The following is a 20,605-nucleotide window of genomic DNA, read 5'->3' as shown; positions in this document are numbered from 1 at the left end:
CGTCGGGAGCTTCATGAAATGGGGTTCCATGGCCGAGCAGCCACACACAAGCCTAATCACCATGCGGAATGCCAAGCATCGGCTGGAGTGGTGTAAAGCTTGACGCCATTGGACTTTGGAGCAGTGTAAATGCGTTTTCTGACAAGTCCGACAGACAAATCTGGGTTTGGCGGATGCCAGGATAACGCTACCTGCCCCAACGAATGGTGACAACTGTAAAGTTTGGTGGAGGATAAATAATGGTCTGGTGAAATCTTAATGTTACAACACAATGACATTCTAGAAGACTCTGCTTCCAACTTTGTGGCAACAGTTTGGGGAAGGTCCTTTCCTGTTTCTGCATGACAATGCCCCTTGCACAAAGCAAGGTCCATACAGAAATGTTTTTTTGAGATTGGTGTGGAGAACTAGACTTGCCTTCACAGAGCCCTGACCTCAACCCCATCGAACACTTCTGGGTTGAATTGGAACATCGACTGCAAGCCAGGTATAATCGCCCAACCTTATTAATGCTCTTATGGCTTATGGAAGCAAGTCCCCACAGAAATGTTCCAACATCTAGTGGAAAGCCTTCCCAGAAGAGTGGAGGCTTTTCTAGCAGCAAAGGCGGGACCAACTCCATTCCAATGCCCATGAGATGTTCGACGAGCAGGTGTCCACATACTTGTGGGCATGTAGTGTATGTAATCATGGCTGCAGCTGAATGAATGTACGAGTGTTCAGAAACATCTAACGAAATTATTTAGGCTACAATATGTTGAAATATTAATAGGTAAAGAAAATAACGCTATCCGTGCACTGTTATCCATTATGACGTTTGCAGATATTTTTCGAATCAGCAAGATTAGGACACCAGGAAATAAAATATGACATTACGAGATTCGCCTATGCAAACAGTCTGTTCTTTGCCCGCGTGGTCAGACATAGGTCTGTCACCACCGCGAGAGCAAAAAGATGGCTAATACTGTGGATGAGGACGAGCAACAACCATTCCCTGCTGAATGTAAGATCATCAGAGTTACTGTGAAAACACCAAAGGAAAAAGAGGAAATCGCCATTCCAGAGAACAGCTCCATCAAACAGGTCAGTGCGGTCATTGGAACTGTCTGTGTGAAATCCATTTATTCCGTCAAGTCACGGTGTCTTATCGGAACATGGTCTAAACAACACGTGGCAACTGTCAAGTATTTCTAAATCGTTTTTCGATTTATAATCTTGACAGTACTAGACCTATGTGATGTTTGGGATTTTAACACCTATGTGTTTTCATGGATGTAAACTTTTATATGCCGCCAGGCTAGTGGTCCTGTCCCCACCGAGGTGCAGCCACACACAGCTGGACTGATGCAATCAGCTTATTTGTGAATAATGCCATGTTTGTTGTTTGTGCCTACGTTACATTTTTCTTATGATGCTGTCATCATGGCGATTACATTTTCTTTACTGTTATTGGCCAAATGTGACTCCCAATGTCTGATATAGCCTACAGTAAAATGGGTTTTCTCTCTCTGGCTGCTACTTGGCAGGGATGAGTTCATGTCTCTCCCTGTGTCTCTGTAGTTTAAGGAGCAGATAGCCCAGCGGTTCCAGGCACAAACAGAGCAGCTGGTACTCATCTTCGCTGGGAAGATCCTCAAAGATGCAGATCTGCTGAGTCATCAAGGCATCCACAATGGACTGACCGTCCACCTGGTCATCAAGACCCTGAGCAGGTACACACACACACATCTCACACACTGTGTGTGAGTAGGTAAGAAAACATGAAAGCATTAAAGTTGTCCCCAAAATTGGATTGATGGACTATAACTCTCCGTTTCCCTTTCTGTTGAAGGCCTCCGGAGTTGTGTGCCTCTCCTTCCAACACCACTGCCTCAGAACAGGCCCAACCAGAAGGCCCTACCTCTGTCCCTGGACCCCCTCCTGTAGAACCTACCTCTGTCCCTCGACCCTCTCCTGCTTCTTCAGCCACCCCTACCTTCAGCCTTGGTAAGACCAGCTGTATCCCTCCCTTACCCCCTTCATCAACAACACATCCACCACACTGACCCTCAACACGGGGGCTCCTCAGGGGTGCGTGCTTAGCACCCTCCTGTATTCCCTATTCACCCACAACTCTGTGGTTGCGCACGACTCTAACACCATCATTAAGTTTGCAGACGACATGACGGTGGTAGGTGGTTGACTCTGTGTACCGGCACCCCCCTGTATATATTGTTATTTTTTACTGCTGCTCTTTAATTACTTGTTACTTTTATCTCTTATCTGTATTTTTTTTAAACTGCACTGTCGGTTAGGGGCTCGTAAGTAAGCATTTCACTGTAATACCTGTTGTATTCAGCATTTCACTGTAAGGTCTACTACACCTGTTGTATTCGGCACATGTAACTAATAACATTTGATTTAGTAATATGTACATATCTACCACAAATCTGTTGTACATGGACTACTGGTCTCTGTGTATACAGCCAAGTTATCATTACTCATTGTGTATTTATTGTTTACAGCCAGGTTATCATTACTCATTGTGTATTTATTATATACAGCCAAGTTATCATTACTCATTGTGTATTTATTGTTTACAGCCAGGTTATCATTACTCATTGTGTATTTATTGTTTACAGCCAGGTTATCGTTACTCATTGTGTATTTATTGTTTACAGCCAGGTTATCATTACTCATTGTGTATTTATTATATACAGCCAAGTTATCATTACTCATTGTGTATTTATTGTTTACAGCCAGGTTATCATTACTCATTGTGTATTTATTGTTTACAGCCAGGTTATCATTACTCATTGTGTATTTATTGTTTACAGCCAGGTTATCATTACTCATTGTGTATTTATTGTTTACAGCCAGGTTATCATTACTCATTGTGTATTTATTATATACAGCCAGGTTATCATTACTCGTTGTGTATTTATTGTTTACAGCCAGGTTATCATTACTCATTGTGTATTTATTGTTTACAGCCAGGTTATCATTACTCATTGTGTATTTATTGTTTACAGCCAGGTTATCATTACTCATTGTGTATTTATTGTTTACAGCCAAGTCATTACGTGTTTGACTTTTCTCTTCTTTCTCTCGACGTTGTTGGGAAGGGCCGTAAGCATTTTACTGTCAGTCTACACCTGTTGTTTGTGAAGCATGTGACATGTTTTTATTTGATCTGGGGCTTCCTGTGTGTGTGTGTGTGTGTGTGTGTGTGTGTGTGGATGAGTTGGTAGCCAAATGTTTCTGATGGGTATTTGCTACCTCAACATTTAGCTTTGTCTATATCCTGTAGGTCTAGGCAGTCCAGGGACAGCTGCTGCGGGGCCTGGTCTCGCTGAGCTGCAGAGGCAGCTGATGTCCAACCCTGAGCTGCTGGCCCAGATTATGGACAGTCCCTTGGTCCAGGGCATGCTGTCCAACCCAGACATGATGAGACAGCTCATCATGGCCAACCCCCAGATGCAGCTGCTACTGCAGCACAACCCCAACATCACCCACCTGTTCAACAACCCTGACGTCATGAGACAGGTAGCTGTGTGTGTGTGTGTTGTTGTTACCTTTGTGTCTGTGTTGTTATTCCTTTCGAACCTCCTCTCTCTTCCCTGTGTCATTGTTCTCCTCTCCTTGTCCTTCAGACCCTGGAGATAGCACGGAACCCAACCATGATGCAGGAGATGTTGCGCAACCAGGACAGGACACTAAGCAACAATGCCCTCCGCAGGATGTCCACTGATGCTCAGGGACCCATGCTGAATGCTGCTGCTCAGGAACCGGTAGGTACACACACACACACACACACACACAGCTCCTGATGGAACTTTAAAGTGTAATGTTAACACTTAATGCCAATCATTGACCAGGACAAGTAAAAGTTCATTTACCTCCAATTTACCAACTAGTTGGACTGTAACCCACCCACTCTCTCTGTCTGTCTGTCTCTCTGTCTCTCTGTCTCTCTGTCTGTCTGTCTCTGTCTGTCTCTGTCTGTCTCTTTCTTCCTTTCTTTCTCTTAATTTCTTTGCTTAGATTGCAGGAAACCCTTTTGCTTCTCTGACGACCTCGTCATCAGTGGAAATCCAGTCACCCCGGGTGGAAAATGGAGACCCCCTCGCCAACCCCTGGGTTCCCCCTGCTTCCACAGACACCGCCACACCCACCACTACCCCCACCCTGTCCAGCAATGGCCCTCAGACCACCCTGCACAACCTAGGTCCCGCCATGGGAGGTAGAACATCTAACAGTGGTACAAACACACATTTATCCTCTCACACAGGTCAATGGAATGGAATGTTATATATTTTTAAACTGGTTGAATGGCTATTCTTACCATGTAGGGACGTGCAAATTACCGCATGTGAGAGAAATTACACATAAACAAAAAATGAATTGCCTGCAACCAAATTAATTTAGTCTAGACCATTTTTATTTTCTTTGAAGATGAAAAATTGCAATTTCAGTAATTGTTTTTTGATTGGCCTTTTTGTAAATCAAACATGTTGTTTTCAATTTCAACTTATTTTTGAAGAAATTATGAATTGTGCAAGGGTGCCAATATACTTGACCGAATCTGTAGGCTTACACTTTCATTAATAAGCTCCCCTGTATCCCTCAATGATTATTGTGTGGATATAGCAGCTATGGCCAATAGTCCGGGAATGCAGAGTCTTCTGCAGCAGATCACGGAGAACCCCACACTGATGCATAACATGCTGTCAGCCCCCTACATGAGGAGCCTACTCAACAGCCTGAGCCAGAACCCTGACCTAGCAGCACAGGTACACACACACACATACACCCACACACACACACACATACACACACACACTTCTAATGTCCCTGAATGTTTTAGATGATGCTGAACAACCCACTGTTTTCTGGGAACCCTCAACTGCAGCAGCAAATGAGACAACAACTCCCTATGTTCCTCCAACAGGTCAGTGACCTTAAAACACCAAGTGTTGCTGGGATGACTATACAGTAAGCTGTGATTGGTCCTCTGACCGCTGTGAGTCTCTCTCTGATTGGTGTTTCCTCAGATGCAGAACCCTGAGATGCTGTCGGCCATGTCCAACCCCAGGGCCATGCAGGCACTGCTGCAGATCCAACAGGGACTGCAGACCCTTGCCACTGAGGCACCTGGATTCATACCAGGGTATGTACACCAATTCTCCATACCTCCACATGCACTTAGTCAGAACATCCAAATATCAACATACACCTTCACTTTTCACCTGAAAGACCTACAGTACAGTACAGTACCTCTTTAAGCGACCTATATTTTGTACTCAACCCACATAGTTCCTATAGTAACGTAGTGTTGAGCTGTGGTCGGCTGACGCCATGATGCCTGTTGTTCCTGTAGGGTTGGACTGGGAGGCGCCGGCTCAGATCTTAACCCTGCCCCTGGATTGTCATCAGACCCCGCCCCTAGTGACCTGAGCAGTGGGTCCCAGGTAGTCCCGGAAACGGGTCAGCGGCAACAACAACAACAGTTTGTGCGTCAGATGCTAGACGCTCTCGCTAGCACCAATCAGCAGGTTAGCCCGAGAATTGACCTGCATTATTCTCCCAAAACCGGACCCTGTTTTACTTCAAGCCTCTCAAAGTGGTGTTTATGACCCAATCCTCAATCAACCTTTAAGCCCTATGTCCTATCATGCGATTTAGGGGTTCATTTGGGATTGGACCTATGTTGTGTCAGCATGGTGGGGAGGAGAGCATTAAACACATGACCATCATCCCAAGTGGAAGACAAAGTATTGTACTTTTTGTGTGTAGGCTCAGACTGAAGAGCTGCTGTTCCAGGAGCAGGTGGAGCAGCTGACGACCATGGGCTTCCTCAACCCAGAGGCCAACCTGCAGGCCCTCATCGCTACCGGGGGAGACGTCAACGCCGCTGTAGAACGACTGCTGGACTCGCCACCCTTGTAATACACACACACTTCACATGTGCACATACAATTAACAAATTCACGTGCGCACACTCACTTGTACAATCACGCAGTTGTACGATCAGATGCTTGCACATTCTTCACTCACAGAGAACTAGTGAAACATGCACTCCTGAATGCCATTTATATTGTATATGTAAGCTGCTGAACTGTGAAGTGCAGGCCTGTCTGTGCTGTATGTTCTGAATGGCCTTAGTTGGTTCAGGCTCTAATCAGGATCATGCTGGCTTCTGCCACATTCCTTTATGCAGAGTCCCATCCTACCTAAGAGTCCCATCCTACCTAAGAGTCCCATCCTACCTAAGAGTCCCATCCTACCTAAGAGTCCCATCCTACCTAAGAGTCCCATCCTACCTAAGAGTCCCATCCAAGACTCTTAAGAGTGAATATGCTGCTAGTCTCAATATGTATTTCCCTGCTGCTACCAAGGCCTTAAACTCAAATCAGGATAATAACCCAAGGGTTCCCTACTGGTGACCCTTGAGAGCATGTGTACAGCAGTCTCAGTTGTGTGTGTGTATATATGTGTAATGTGAACAGACTGCATTCATAATGCACTAAATGCTATGTGTTCTTTTTACCACTTCATTGTGGTATAGACTAGGGGAGGCCAGTTTTGCCACTTCATTGTGGTATAGACTAGGGGAGGCCAGTTTTGCCACTTCATTGTGGTATAGACTAGGGGAGGCCAGTTTTGCCACTTCATTGTGGTATAGACTAGGGGAGGCCAGTTTTGCCACTTCATTGTGGTATAGACTAGGGGAGGCCAGTTTTGCCACTTCATTGTGGTATAGACTAGGGGAGGCCAGTTTTGCCACTTCATTGTGGTATAGACTGGAAGTGGGCTGCTCAATTGACTGTTACATGGAGCCGGCCTTTGCTGACAAGTTTCTTCAATAGCAGCCCCTCGTATCACGCTGCAGTATCACGCTTGCACAGCCTTGGATATGAGTGCAAGCTTGTAGCACTGATATTGATGTAGCAGTGATGTCCAATCAAGAATAAGTGTGCCGGTGGCTTTAGATGTATTCCCATTTGATAATACAATGACTCACTATGTAGCTCTATTTACCTCTATGTAGCTCTGTGCATTTTATTAACTCTTACAAAATGTACTTTTGACTTGTGTGTTATTATAGGCTATGTTGTTTTATTGTCTAAAGTTCAAACCCTCATAGTATGTTCTTTATGCTCCTACGGTTAGGCTTATATATGGAGGATGAAGTGTTTTTCTTTCTAAACCCCATGTTTCATATTTTTCATGTCTTTAATGTATTAATTGTACTGCACCACTGAAACTGGCTAGTGTAACAAAAACCATGTGCTCTGTCCCACTGGAGGGTACTGTTGACTCAACTCTTCTGCCTCCTTGAGAGAAAATATACAATTCAGGAGCCATTGAAGTACTGTACATGCAAAAAAAACGGGAGCAGGAATGGAATCTTAATAATATACCTGAATGAATAGAGTAGAATCTTTTAGAGTGCTCAGCAAAGCAATTACTGAAGTCACTTTCTTAGCACATTGCCAGTATGGTGATGATACCAACTGCCTTGGAAAATTGTAGCCTTCATCTTTTTGATTTCAGCATTTAATTTGTATTCATTCTCCTGTGTGCTGGTTAATAAAGTGAAATGGAAAAAAACAAGATTGCTTTGTGTGTATTAGTCTTTGTCAACAAACTGCAAAGCCATGGTCATTCCTGATGTACACATGCAGTGGCGATTTTAGCATGTACGTCTTGGGGTAAAAAAAAGTTAAGTGCATGACAGCAAAGCCACTATACAACACTAAACAATACATTAATTGCATTATAACGGTGACAAACGGTGCCCAAAAACTGTTAGGGCCTACAGTACAAAAACCTGTCCCAACACCTTACCACTGTTACTCCTGGCTATCAGCGGGGCCTTGTCTGGCAGCGAATAGGTTCATTCAGCCTCATTTACTGCCTTAAAAAAAACAATATGGCAGACTTTCGTTAACAAATGTGGTTTCTAATGACAATTGAGATGTACGAACTATGGCATAAGGGGACGACAAGCATATAAGAAGCAAGCCGTAATTTCAATTCAAGACAATGAGCGAGCTAGGACGGACGTAGTCAATAACTATTTGTTTAGCACTTTTGAAATGTACAGTGACAGAATTTGGAACGTGGGCCGTTCTTAGTGTTTTCCCTGTACACCAAGTCAGAACCGTAGGATAAATAAAGGGGGCATATAAGCAGAAAAAAAGCCCTTACAATATTCAATGATTACATTTCTCTAAAACAGGTTACAGGCTACATGTGCGCCACCAAGTCAGAACAGTAGATGAAATTAAGAGGGGTAAATATACCAAATTATTAGGGTGAGGCACATGGGCTACTAACATCTTACTACACAACATACACTTAGTATTACTTTCTTAGCTACAGTATACATATCTCCCTGGCATATTACATTTATGCAGCAGTATACACTACATTTTTGGACTCACCTTGTTGTGCTGTGCTCACTTGAACAGGAAGGTGGAGCGGCGGATGTTCGTGGGCAAATTTTGTCATCAAAGTCTGGCATTCTCTGGATTTATTGTGCTTTCAAAACAACTGGGAACTCGGGGGAAAAAACAAGGTTGAATCATGATGATGTCATTGGTCTTCGGGTCGTGGCTCTGGGAAGAGGCCGGATTTACAATTCCAGAGTTGGATGACCGTTCAAAATGTGTTTATTCCCAACTACCCAGTTGTCTTGACCTCACTGAAGTCAAGTTTTCGCAGTTCCCGAGTTAACAGTTGTTTTGAGCACGGCACAAATCATGCTTCATTGACAGCATGGCCAATGTTGAATGTTTATCATTTTCAATTTGGAAAAGAGAACCTTAATCCCAGATTTGGGACTACACAGCCACTGTCACTGATTCCTTCCAAACCCCTCATTGTTGAATTTGCAATGGAGGAGTGGGCCAACCTGGTCAAGAACTATAGGAAACGTATGATCTCTGTAATTGCAAACAAACGTTTCTGTACCAAATATTAAGTTCTGCTTTTCTGATGTATCAAATACTTATGTCATGCAATAAAATGCAAATTAATTACTTAAAAATAATACAATGTGATTTTCTGGATTTTTTGATTCCGTCTCTCACAGTTGAAGTGTACCTATAATAAAAATGACAGACCTCTACATGCTTTGTAAGTAGGAAAACCTGCAAAATCGGCAGTGTATCAAATACTTGTTATCCCGACTGTATAACGTGATTTGACGTAATTTTATATGTGGCCAATGAGTTTGAGCCTTCTTGAATGGGCACTTCTAATGTAACTCTAAGGCAGCACCCAAGGGGCTAGAATTTTCGACGTCTACCCTTAGACTTGGCGGTGATGTAGTGTCCCCATGAGTGACACAGCACTGAGCCAATCACGGCGCAACGCTCCATATTTTCTGCTGGCTTTCCCCACCACTGCAGAAAGCAGGACCTTGAGAAACCCTCTTCTTCACCACTGGCTTGTAGCACATCTAGATGTCCAGCAGATGGAACTATATATCTGATCTTGAGTTGCAGTTATGTGCATTGCAACTTTTCATTTGGAATTGATCATACACGGTGAGAAATTCTCATCCAATGGGTTTTGAGAAGGAAGAAAGTAGAGAGGATGCGAGGAATCAAGGAAACGCAATTGAGATTCTCGCATGTTTTTACGATGTTTTGAGGTTTGTATACCGAAAGGGTATAGATACTGTAAGTGTAGAAACACTGGTGTGTGTATATGTGTGGACGTGCTTAACTATACTTGTTGGGAACATAAATCCCCACAAGAATAGTAAACAAACAAAAATTTGACCAACTGGGGACATTTTGTCAATCCCCACAAGGTCAAATACTATTTCTAGGGGGTTTAGGGTTACGGTTAGAATTAGTGTTAGGGGTTAGAGTACGGGTTAGGAGCTAGAGTTAAGGTTAGGTTTTTGAGTTAAGGTACGGGTTAGGGAAAATAGGATTTTGAATGGGACTGTATTGTGTGTCCCCACAAGGTTAGTTGTACAAGACTGATATGAGAGTAGTGGTGGGGAGTTTACAAGGATTAGAGGCTCCTGAAATACCCTTGTTGGGGGTGGGAGGTGAATCATTCCCCTGAAACAGCTCTATGATTCTGTGGGGTCTTCCCAAGAGGCCACTAACCCCTCTTTGATGCTATGGCCGATAAATTTCTCATTTAGGTTTCTAATGGGGCTAATCCATGACATTTGGCAGACAGGCATTGTTACAAAATAGTGTGCAGGTGTGTGTCACCATTTAAGAATGGTTATACTGTATTGACCAAGAAACACTTGGAGGAAAGACATCCAGGCAGAAATTACTGAGAGCTTCCTCAACTGGTGTGACCTGGAAACACTTGCCCTGAACCGAGTAAGATGGAGGACATTTGTCAAAGGCTTATGCTCCTTTCAGGAGCTATGAGCATAAATCAAGTAAGTCATACTGTATTGTAATACTATTTCATATTTTATTTAACCTTTATTTAACTAGGCTAGTCAGTTATGAACAAATTCTTATTTACAATGACGGCCTACCCCGGCCAAACCTGGACGATGCTGGGCCAAGTCTGCGCACCTTATGGGACTCCCAATCACGGCCGGTTGTAATAAAGCCTGGATACGAACCAGGGACTGTAGTGACGCCTCCTGCACTGAGATGCAGTGCCTTAGATCGCTGCACCACTCGGGAGTGCCTCGGGAATGGCATTACTAATGCAATGTTTTCAAACATTTCCCTCAACTCAGCTAGTTTTCCTAGACCCAAGCCTATTGGATTAAAAAACATAATCAATAGAGATTCTACATCTAGCATGTGTCATATAATCACGGATTTATTGTGCTTTGTAAAATAAAATAATATAAAAGTCGGACATGATATGTAATTGTTTTCTAGCACACAGTGCAGTCCAGTATGTTATCTTTGATTTGAGAGTCCATGATCATGATCTCTGGTTATGAAAGTTGGCGGAGATGCTCCTGTATCTCCCGGCAGATGTCATCAGTGCTCCTCCGAATATCAAGCAGCAACGCCTTCTCCTCTTCCGCCGGTGGCTCCAGAACATCAAACTGAGAGCGCAGGAGACCAGGCTGCATGAAATGTCCCCTCCGGGCCACCATCCTCGCATGGATCAGATCATATGTCCCATACAGGAAGAGGAACCAGACGCCGGGCAGGCTGCACATGTGCAGGCCTGCTGTGTCCGAGCTGTAGGTCAGGGCCTCGGAGCCAAACAGCAGAACCTGCCTGTAAAGTCGCCTCAGAGCTGAACACACCATGATGGCATCGCCCCCTGAAGACCTCTCCCTATTGAAGACAGACCCACAACATTATGAGATAATGACGACAAACCAGAAGTGCCCTTACGAAAAACAAAATTGCAGTTAGAGAGCAGTATAACTGTAGTATGTTGCAAATACTGCGTCCAAAATAGCAAAGAAAATTTTACTGCAGTATTTTGCAGTTCAACTGCAGTACAACTCCAGTTCAACTGAAGTTATTCTGTAATTACTGCGTCAAAAATACCACAGTCGAATGCAGTCACTGCAGTTTCAAAACTGCAATCTTCTTTTGTAAGGGTGGAATTTTCTGTGCAAAAGTCTGTATCATGATACACACTGCACATCTAACAACAATGTTATACAAAAATGTAAGAACACTTAAAACATGTATAAAACACAGTGATTACATGTGACTGGGGAGAGTTTTCATCAGATGAAAATGGACAACCTCCATGTTGAAAACCACTAGCGGGATCAGGAAGGAGGAGCGTGTGACTAACTGGGAAAGTGAGAAGGCGGATTACTAGGAGAATCTGAGTCCGGAAGGGGAGCAGATCTCTTTGAAGTCGTCACACAGATTCTAAGTGAGAGCTGTCACTTTCATCTCTCTCTCTCTCCCTCCCTCTGTACCCCCCTCTCCATCTCATCTTATTTTAAGAATGCATTTCTGATCTGGAGTTTTTTCTCGCATTCTTTCCATCCAGCTCTATCATATCAGCCTTTGCCATAGATTTGAGACTGTTCCATAAAAAAAGAGATTGTGACTAACTGTTTCACTATGTGTATTTGCATATATAATAGGTGGTTATTCATGTATAATGATGTGTACGTAGCCTATAATTACCTTTGAATGACATCATGCAGTTTCAGCAGCCAAGGCAGTCTGTCCTGATGAATTAGAATAATCAGACACAGATGAGTCACAGGATCAGTTTCAGATCAAAATACTGAAACAGAATCAGAGTCCTGTGTTGTGATTTCCAGCCAACATAACAAGCCAGCTCTATCTCCCCATATCCCTGTCACTGATTGTCTCGGTCTCTCTCTACAGTGGGCATTGGCTCTGAGTATCAGCCAACAGGGCTACATAAGAGAGGTAAGCCTTAGTGAACTCACTCATGCACATCATATTTACTTTAGACATCATAAATGATGGAACTTGATGAAAGAGCTCCCTTTGACACTAAGTGAAGGGTGACACTAAGTGAAGGTTGAGTTATTCAAACACTGCGTAAAATAATCAGAGGCGTGATGATAGCCTAAGAGACGTGATGTGAGTGATTTGGTCACCTGGTCAGTCAGAGGCTCCCCGCGAGCCATTTTGTCAACGTTTTCCCGCGGGTGAAAGTCATCACCCTCGTGAAGCGGCCACCCGAGCTGAGAACAGAGACACAGGTGAGTGGAGTGCCAAACCAGACCTGGGTTCAAATACATGATTATTTAAGTATTTGTATTTTAAATACTTATTTTCTGTGTATTTTAGCTAGTATTTTTAAATACACTGGCCAAATCAACTACCGCTACTTATATTTGAAGTATCTGAATGCCTACTTGTGAAACCAAATACTCACAAACCAAATACTCAAATACTTTTTTCCAAATACATTTCAAATACCCCTAAATACCCTGCCCTAAACATTTTACAAAAAGGCAAATGTTTATATACAATATGAAGTAAGCCTATGTTTTCAATAACTAAAGTATTTAGGCATTTGGAGAAAGTGTGTATATTTCTATTTCAAATACACAGCCCAAAACAAATACTTCAAATATAAGTAGTTGTAAATATATGCAAATACTTCCAAATACATTACAATATTCAACTACTTGTATTTTCAAACAATCTTTGTTTAAAGGATTTGTTCGAAATGCATTTAATAGCAATTGAAATACAGTAACCTAAATAGTATTTGAACCCTGGTCAGCAGAGACACAAGTGGGCGGAGTGCGCTGAAGCCCAGGTCAAAGTTTGAGAGCACCGTTCAATGTTTACCTTGTGTGACAGGAAGGCCCCTAGTGTCGTCCTGTGTGGGAGAGAAAAAAAACATTAAGGCTCGGACAGTAGCTACAGTAAGGCTAACCAGGCCAATATTACGATTCTCATAAACCGATAATACACATGACCTAAACAGACTGATTTCACTGCTATGATGCGCGGTTCCGCAGGGAAATAGTACATCCATACATAGGCCAGTCTAGGACTTTCCAGACTGCCGTTCGGATGTGAATGCGATATCTAGTAGGCTACTGTGTGCTCCACAAACGATAAACTAAAACAAGGACACCTACTTTCCGCAACCAGACACTCCCATTATAACATATATCATTTCGCTGGGTGTCAGTATGGCCTGATGCCCAGGCGAAGCCCAGACGCTCCAATGTAGATCGTGTACAGGAAAACAGCTCTGCAGGTTGTTTTGGTATTGAGCGTAATGACGCAATACATGTCTTGCCTGCCGCCTGTCCCTTTCAGTTTAAAGCGACAGTACACGTTTAAAAAACAAATTGGACGCGGCGCATCATATGGCACAAATACATTAAATGAGTTTTCAATTTTTATGTGAATGACGAAAGAGATTTAATCGTTTGAAATCTATGTCCAATATGGATAGACATGAAAATAGATCCAGTAGTCGTAATGTCGTTGGACAGGATCAAGTCCGTATGGATGGTCCAAGTTTAGCTACATGAGAGTATTGTTTTGATATAAGCATTGCTGAAGCATGTGGTTATTGACTCGCCCCAGAGACCTACAGCCTAAGCAGTGGTGTGGTAACTATGCTATGGGTCACTTGAGGCGTCAGCCATGTTCATCGCAGCTGGGAATGATTCTAACACCATGCCAATTGTTATGTGCCAACTATAGGCTTAATCATTAGAGATTATTCTCATAAATATATTAGGCCTGTTACACCTCCTGTGGGTGATCTCATGGTGCACCTGTTTGATAATTTATTGGACAAAACTGTACATTGCCAGAGTAGCGCGCATCTTGTTACTGACATCAGAGAGAGAGAGAGAGAGAGAGAGAGAGAGAAGGCAGACCGGTCCCTTCTTGCAGGCGACAGATGCAGCCTCTCCCACCTCGCCAGTCTCTTGCATCCATTCCTACGCTAAACGCGTCACTGCCAGTAAACGCGTTTGTTTGATATGTGGAGCAGGCAAATCAGGGCAGAAGAATGAAAATGCTTCGGTTTCGTAGTCCAAGCCTCCGCTCTCTGGATCAAGAGATCCAGGTCACGATTCGGTTACTGGACGACTCTGAGATCTCGTGCAGCATCCAGGTAAAGAGCGACCATGCTCGCGCAGCCCGCATGCAATGATCTTTATTGTGATTGTTACGAACCGTGACATAATTGCGTCGGATGTTGACTGCCACGATCACATTATGGGGGTAAGATCATAGGCTAGTTTTATTAATTCACTGGCTACATTAGAACATCTGGCTGTTTGTGGTTTCAAGTCGCATATTTTAGTATAGGTGACAAAATACTGGTTAGCTGTTATTTTTCCTCACAAGGATTAATCTCCCCCTCCGACGTTAGTAGTCTAGTCTTACTTAGCTGATAGCTACCGTAGCAACACATTAACGTACACTAACATTACACACTTTACACTACAATTGATCAGAAAATGTGTGACATATCTAAATAATAAATATATATATATATATCGGCGTAGACCAATTATTATTATTATTGTTGCGTAATAATAATAACAACCACTACCCAGTAGTGAATTTCTCATATTGATTGCATAAATCAACGCTGTGAATTAATCATTTAAAAAGCGTCAAAGACAGTGAACACCGGTTTCCCAAAGGGGGGACCGGTGTTTATAGTTATCTGTCATTAAACTGATGATGTTTGACCAGACTCACAACCATAACGCTGACCATGACAAACTAAGAGTCTCTGTGTTCATGTACATCTACCCAATCAATGATTTACAACCACTCTTAAATGCTGTGAGAAAGAGTGTGTGTGTGTGTGTGTGTGTGTGTGTGTGTGTGTAAGAGAGAAACAGAGAGAGAGAAAGTGTGTGTGTGTGTGTGTGTGGGTGGGTGGGTGGGTGTGTGTGTGTGTGTGTGTGTGTATGTAAGAGATAAATTGAGAGAGAGAAAGTGTGTGTGAGAAAGAGAGAGAGTGTGTGTGTGTGTGAGAGAGAGAAGGTGTGTGTGTTAGAGAGAAAGAGAGAGAGAGAAAGTGTGTGTGTGAGAAAGAGAGAGAGTGTGTGTGTGAGAGAGAGAAAGAGAGAGTGTGTGTGTGTGTGTGTGTGTGTGTGTGTGTGTGTGTGTGTGTGTGTGTGTGTGTGTGTGTGTGTGTGTGTGGTGTGTGTGTGTCAGTGAGTGCACGGTCAGGAGGAAATGTCTGTGTTGTAGCTAAATGCATTTTTCAGTCGTTGTGTCTTAATGGGTTTCTGTTCCAGGGTGAATTCTTCTGCATATTTCATGAACTTCCGCCGAGTTCGTTCTGCTCCGACAACATTCTTTTTAATGTTAGAAGGCTTCTTCTCTGTTCTTTCTTCATATGTAGGTCATCAGAAGCCACAGATGTAAGACACAGACTGAAAATGTCATGGTGTGAGTGGGGGTTGGTTTCTGGAGCATTGCTGTGGAGTTGTGTGGAGTTGTGTGGAGTTGTGTGGAGTTGTGTTCCTCGGACAGATGTCACGTTTGGAGTGACGTTCAAAACCGTGCTAGAGATGCATTCACAACAGTACTTAGTGTAGGAAGTTACAATGTGAGAGGGAGAAATGTAATGCATTGCTTAATTTGAGCCAATAGCTTACTAATACCGTTTAAGCATAATTCTTATTGGTTGTCATGTAGTCCCACCCTCGATTGACAGCTCTCACAAGACGCTAAATTGAAAAATTGTTTATGCTGAGTGTGTTTTCCAGTGCTGGTGTGGGTTAGATTGGCTGTGTTGAGTGTGTGGTGTTGAGCCTGGGGGTAAATATGTCTACTGTAGCTCACTGCTCTCGTGTTCAGTCTAAATGTAAACCCGAACCTGCTGAGGAAGACAAGCCCAAACAATCAATATTCCCTGAACTCTATCCTCCCTCCCCCCAATCCACCTCTGCCCCACCTTCTCCTCTTTCACCTTCTGTCTACTGTCAAGTGGCAGTTCCATCCTATCCCTTATGAAGAGATGACCGAAAGTCCTCGGTCATCATGCGTTTGAAAGTAGTTTTGTGTTCTACTGTTATGTCTGGGGATTTTCTGGCATGCACCAAAAAATTAAGCCAGATACATGGTTGGACATGTAAGGAATTGCAGAAGCACTTCAAAATGGAAATTGCCAGCATTTTGATTCTCTCTTTCTCTCTTTCGCCCTCTCTCTCTTGCCCTCTCTCTCTCTCTCTCTCTCTCACTCTCTTTCTCTCTCTCGCTCTCTCACTCTCTCACTCTCTTTCTCTCTCTCTGTTTCGCCCTCTCACTCTCTTTCTTTCTCTCTCTCGCTCGCTCTCTCTCTCGCTCACCCTCTCTCTCACCCTCTCTCTCACCCTCTCTCTCTCTCGCACTCTCCCCTCTCTCTCTGTCTTCTCAGACAGCCCATGTATAATTAAGGATGATCATTGTCCTTCATGAGGCCAACATTAGTCAGGTGTCACTGATGCCCTGCACTTTGTGTGTGTGTGTGTGTGTGTCTTCATAGTATTGTGATATCAGACCAGATGAGTGCCTTTTATAGCCTCCTCCGGATGAGTGTATTTCCGTCCATTATAAAGTCACCTTATCGATACATTACCGATACATTTCTATTTAAGAATCTGTAAACAAATGGAAGGAATCATCATATTTCAAAGGTCTGTGAGGAAAGGAGAGAGAAAGAGGGAGGTGTGTGTGTGTGTGTGTGCGTGTATGTGTGTGTGCTTGAGGCAGTGCTGGTGTTTCAGTTAGTAGGCATTCTTTAGCGTGGGTTTAAAAATAGCAGCGTTTTCTATTCTTGTCTTCCACGGCGCACCTTTGATGTATTTCCGAAGATGACTAAAGAAAAAAGAGATCAATCCTCCAGACTTCACCAAGTAATGGGGAGAATCAGAGAGGAGCCAATAGACAAGTAATAGACGAGAATGAGGGAACTGAGAGAAATATGAAGGGAGGAGAGTAATGGGGAGGTGACTCAGAGAGGTAGCCAGGTGGTTGGATGTTGAATGAAGACTCAGAGAGGTAGCCAGGTGGTTAGATGTTGAATGAAGACTCAGAGAGGTAGCCAGGTGGTTGGATGTTGAATGAAGACTCAGAGAGGTAGCCAGGTGGTTGGATGTTGAATGAAGACTCAGAGAGGTAGCCAGGTGGTTTGATGTTGAATGAAGACTCAGAGAGGTAGCCAGGTGGTTGGATTTTTAATGAAGTGTCGTGTCTTTGGCTATGCCGAATTAAGTGATATGACATGCTATTCTATAAAATAATTTCTCCATAATTAATATTACCTGATTGAGCTAATCATGTAAATGTAATTAACTAGAGAGTCGGGCACCACAAAATAATATTTATAGAGCTGTTATCTTCCCGAATAAACTCTTAAAGACCTAGTAATATTTTACATCAATAGCAGTCAATATTAATCGTCATCTTAATTCAGTTTCATCTGAAAGTTGTAAATTCTTAGTTATCTGCACGAACCCTGGCTAACAAGTAGAATCAGCAATACAAAATTGGGTTTAATTATTTATTTACTAAATACCTGACTAATCACACAGAATTAGACATACACATAATTAAATCATAACTTGATTACAAATTACGTCATAAAGGAAAAAGACACACATAGCCAGACAGCATTGGCCATAAATTATCGTACAGCGTTGGTCTCCTAAACTATGTTCTTATATCGCTCTTAGTACCACTCAGGACCAACACCATTACCTCACCCAATGGCATATATCAAATACACCCCCTCCTGGACAAGATCACAGAGAGACAGTGACTGGCACACAGACATTGTGGAGCCAAGAGATAATTGGTTCCCCCTCAATCATCCCTTCACATGGTTTAAAAGATATGTTTACACATGACACATTCACAGATAAGACTAACCAGACCTCTCCCCTCTCTGGGCCCACGTAACTTTGCCCACATAAGCATGCTATAAAATGAATATACATCTTATTTATAAATGTTACCTAAAGAATTCTGATTCTGCCACGACATTACTCTGAGCTGCGCTTCGGTAGGTTGGTGGTAGATGGAAGGCCGTGTTGCCCAACCGAGTCCTTTGAAGAATGTCTCTGGTTGTCAATTGGATACGTTGTAGTAAAGTCGTTGGGTGATAGACGGGATACTCTGTCTGTTCCTTCCTAACCCTCGTTTGCATCTGCTGTTGCTAACTCAACGGCTAGGAGGTATCACTTCTGTAGTGAATAAGAGTTCAAAGTTCATACCATTTGCAACCAAAGCTCACGCTGATGTTGGCTTCGTTCTGTAGTTATTATCTGAACCATTCTGACATAGGACCGTCGTCCTCGGAACAGGAGGTTGTATTGTCGTCAGGCTTTTTATAGGAAGAGAGAGGAGGGCGTGTTTGAAAAGTTTTATAGCCCATGTCCCTTCACAGGGGCGGGCCACTGATTGAGCAGAGCCCTAACCTTATAAAAAAACAAGTTCTCACATTTTAGAAGTTAAAATGACATTTTATCCCATCACGAATAATTTAATATTCAAACATTTAAATTGAACAACAATTCCATGTGAATCCGATAACTCTGATGTGTAGACTTTCCACTGTAGAGTTTATGTCATCCTATCATTGATGAGAATGTCTCAGATGACAACCGAACTGACATCATATGACATATGACATTCAATTGGTCGGATTACCAGAATATAGTTAATTTCCCCCCACCTTCTGATGTTCCCAGAATCTCTATGTTAACCAAGGGATTTGCAAATGTAACATCAGTAGGGTAGAGAGAGGAAAAAGGGGGAAAGAGGTATTTATGACTGTCATAAACCTACCCCCAGGCCAACGTCATGACAGAAGACTCAGAGAGGTAGCCAGGTGGTTAGATGTTGAATGAAGACTCAGAGAGGTAGCCAGGTGGTTGGAGGTTGAATGAAGACTCAGAGAAGTAGCCAGGTGGTTGGATGTTGAATGAAGACTCAGAGAGGTAGCCAGGTGGTTGGAGGTTGAATGAAGACTCAGAGAGGTAGCCAGGTGGTTGGATGTTGAATGAAGACTCAGATAAGTAGCCAGGTAGTTAGATGTTGAATGAAGACTCAGAGAGGTAGCCAGGTGGTTGGATGTTGAATGAAGACTCAGAGAGGTAGCCAGGTGGTTGGATGTTGAATGAAGACTCAGAGAGGTAGCCAGGTGGTTGGATGTTGAATGAAGACTCAGAGAGGTAGCCAGGTGGTTGGATGTTGAATGAAGACTCAGAGAGGTAGCCAGGTGGTTAGATGTTGAATGAAGACTCAGAGAGGTAGCCAGGTGGTTGGATGTTGAATGAAGACTCAGAGAAGTAGCCAGGTGGTTGGATGTTGAATGAAGACTCAGAGAGGTAGCCAGGTGGTTGGATGTTGAATGAAGACTCAGAGAGGTAGCCAGGTGGTTAGATGTTGAATGAAGACTCAGAGAGGTAGCCAGGTGGTTGGATGTTGAATGAAGACTCAGAGAAGTAGCCAGGTGGTTGGATGTTGAATGAAGACTCAGAGAAGTAGCCAGGTGGTTGGATGTTGAATGAAGACTCAGAGAAGTAGCCAGGTGGTTGGATGTTGAATGAAGACTCAGAGAGGTAGCCAGGTGGTTGGATGTTGAATGAAGACTCAGAGAAGTAGCCAGGTGGTTGGATGTTGAATGAAGACTCAGAGAAGTAGCCAGGTGGTTGGAGGTTGAATGAAGATTGAATCCAGAGATTGTGATAGTGTAACAATAGCAGTCATATGGTACACACTGATGTAATAGATGTTACTGTCCATTTGTATGTTATTCATAATTACTAATGAGGGGGGGTTTGTCAACCAAACAGCATGACAGAAATATGATGCCAAGTTTTCAAACTACCGGTAGTTTCTCTGAGAAGAAAAGGATCTGTGCATTTGAACAACAGCATAAATACACCTATTTTACCTTTATATGTCAAAAGAATGAATGACCACTGCTGCACATGCTGCCCCTGTTTAACAGATTAGAACGAGCAGCCAGCTCACAAAAGAACAAGTACACCAGGGAGAACGCAACAAGCATGCAGATGCAATAAGTGAAAATAGTTTAGCTAACCAGGGATAGCTAACATAATGTCACAAAGCATGATATGCTAAGTTAACTTCATTCTGAAATAACTTTATTTTCGAGTTAGTCAGATATTAGTTTAGATATACTTGAAATTGGTATGGGAGCTAACTTGCTAGCA

General features: G+C 43.0%; 3 protein-coding genes across 6 annotated transcripts in view; 2 read left to right on the top strand and 1 right to left on the bottom strand.

The window, feature by feature from the left end:
* The first annotated feature begins 213 nt into the window (after nt 1-213).
* LOC110525275 (ubiquilin-1) lies at nt 214-7,596 on the top strand. 4 transcript variants are annotated; one of them, XM_021605273.2, is made up of 11 exons: nt 214-1,083; nt 1,561-1,712; nt 1,832-1,986; nt 3,290-3,525; nt 3,633-3,770; nt 4,024-4,222; nt 4,633-4,772; nt 4,847-4,930; nt 5,034-5,149; nt 5,360-5,534; nt 5,776-7,596. In XM_021605273.2, exons 1-11 carry the CDS (start codon nt 955-957, stop codon nt 5,926-5,928), a joined length of 1,677 nt encoding a protein of 558 aa, XP_021460948.2. In that variant the 5' UTR covers nt 214-954; the 3' UTR covers nt 5,929-7,596. The 4 variants fall into 4 exon arrangements, with proteins under 4 accessions (XP_021460948.2, XP_021460946.2, XP_021460945.2 ...); XM_021605271.2 differs by having other exon boundaries at nt 4,630-4,772; XM_021605270.2 differs by having other exon boundaries at nt 215-1,083; nt 4,024-4,240.
* A 3,183-nt stretch (nt 7,597-10,779) lies between these two features.
* LOC110525274 (IDNK gluconokinase) lies at nt 10,780-13,696 on the bottom strand. The gene is made up of 5 exons (XM_021605268.2): nt 13,538-13,696; nt 13,242-13,272; nt 12,539-12,625; nt 12,093-12,136; nt 10,780-11,273 (listed from the first exon to the last, which is right to left on the bottom strand). Exons 1-5 carry the CDS (start codon nt 13,573-13,575, stop codon nt 10,922-10,924), a joined length of 552 nt encoding a protein of 183 aa, XP_021460943.1. The 5' UTR covers nt 13,576-13,696; the 3' UTR covers nt 10,780-10,921.
* Nucleotides 13,697-14,004: 308 nt separating this feature from the next.
* Nucleotides 14,005-20,605, top strand: part of frmd3 (FERM domain containing 3) — a 79,506-nt gene continuing 72,905 nt past the window's right edge. The window contains exon 1 of the mRNA XM_036979418.1: nt 14,005-14,532. Coding sequence (XP_036835313.1) covers nt 14,428-14,532 — 105 coding nt within the window. The 5' untranslated portion in view covers nt 14,005-14,427. The remainder of the gene's footprint in view (nt 14,533-20,605) is intronic.

The sequence above is a fragment of the Oncorhynchus mykiss genome, chromosome 6 (genome assembly GCF_013265735.2).
Source record: "Oncorhynchus mykiss isolate Arlee chromosome 6, USDA_OmykA_1.1, whole genome shotgun sequence".
NCBI lineage: Eukaryota > Metazoa > Chordata > Actinopteri > Salmoniformes > Salmonidae > Oncorhynchus > Oncorhynchus mykiss.
The sequence above is the reverse complement of the archived record's forward strand: the minus strand, read 5'-3'. Positions and strand labels throughout refer to the sequence as shown.

What these genes read in the sequence shown, in the direction of transcription:
- LOC110525275 (XM_021605269.2), top strand. Translation starts at nt 955, where the DNA reads ATGGCTAATACTGTGGATGAGGACGAGCAACAACCATTCCCTGCTGAA. An exon ending in GTCATCAAGACCCTGAGCAG is followed by an intron (nt 1,713 to 1,831) that starts GTACACACACAC and finishes TTTCTGTTGAAG; the next exon opens with GCCTCCGGAGTTGTGTGCCT. An exon ending in ACCCTGACCTAGCAGCACAG is followed by an intron (nt 4,773 to 4,846) that starts GTACACACACAC and finishes TGAATGTTTTAG; the next exon opens with ATGATGCTGAACAACCCACT.
- LOC110525274 (XM_021605268.2), bottom strand. Translation starts at nt 13,575, where the DNA reads ATGATATATGTTATAATGGGAGTGTCTGGTTGCGGAAA. An exon ending in GGAGTGTCTGGTTGCGGAAA is followed by an intron (nt 13,273 to 13,537) that starts GTAGGTGTCCTT and finishes TCTCCCACACAG; the next exon opens with GACGACACTAGGGGCCTTCC. An exon ending in CTGCATGATGTCATTCAAAG is followed by an intron (nt 11,274 to 12,092) that starts GTAATTATAGGC and finishes TGTCTTCAATAG; the next exon opens with GGAGAGGTCTTCAGGGGGCG.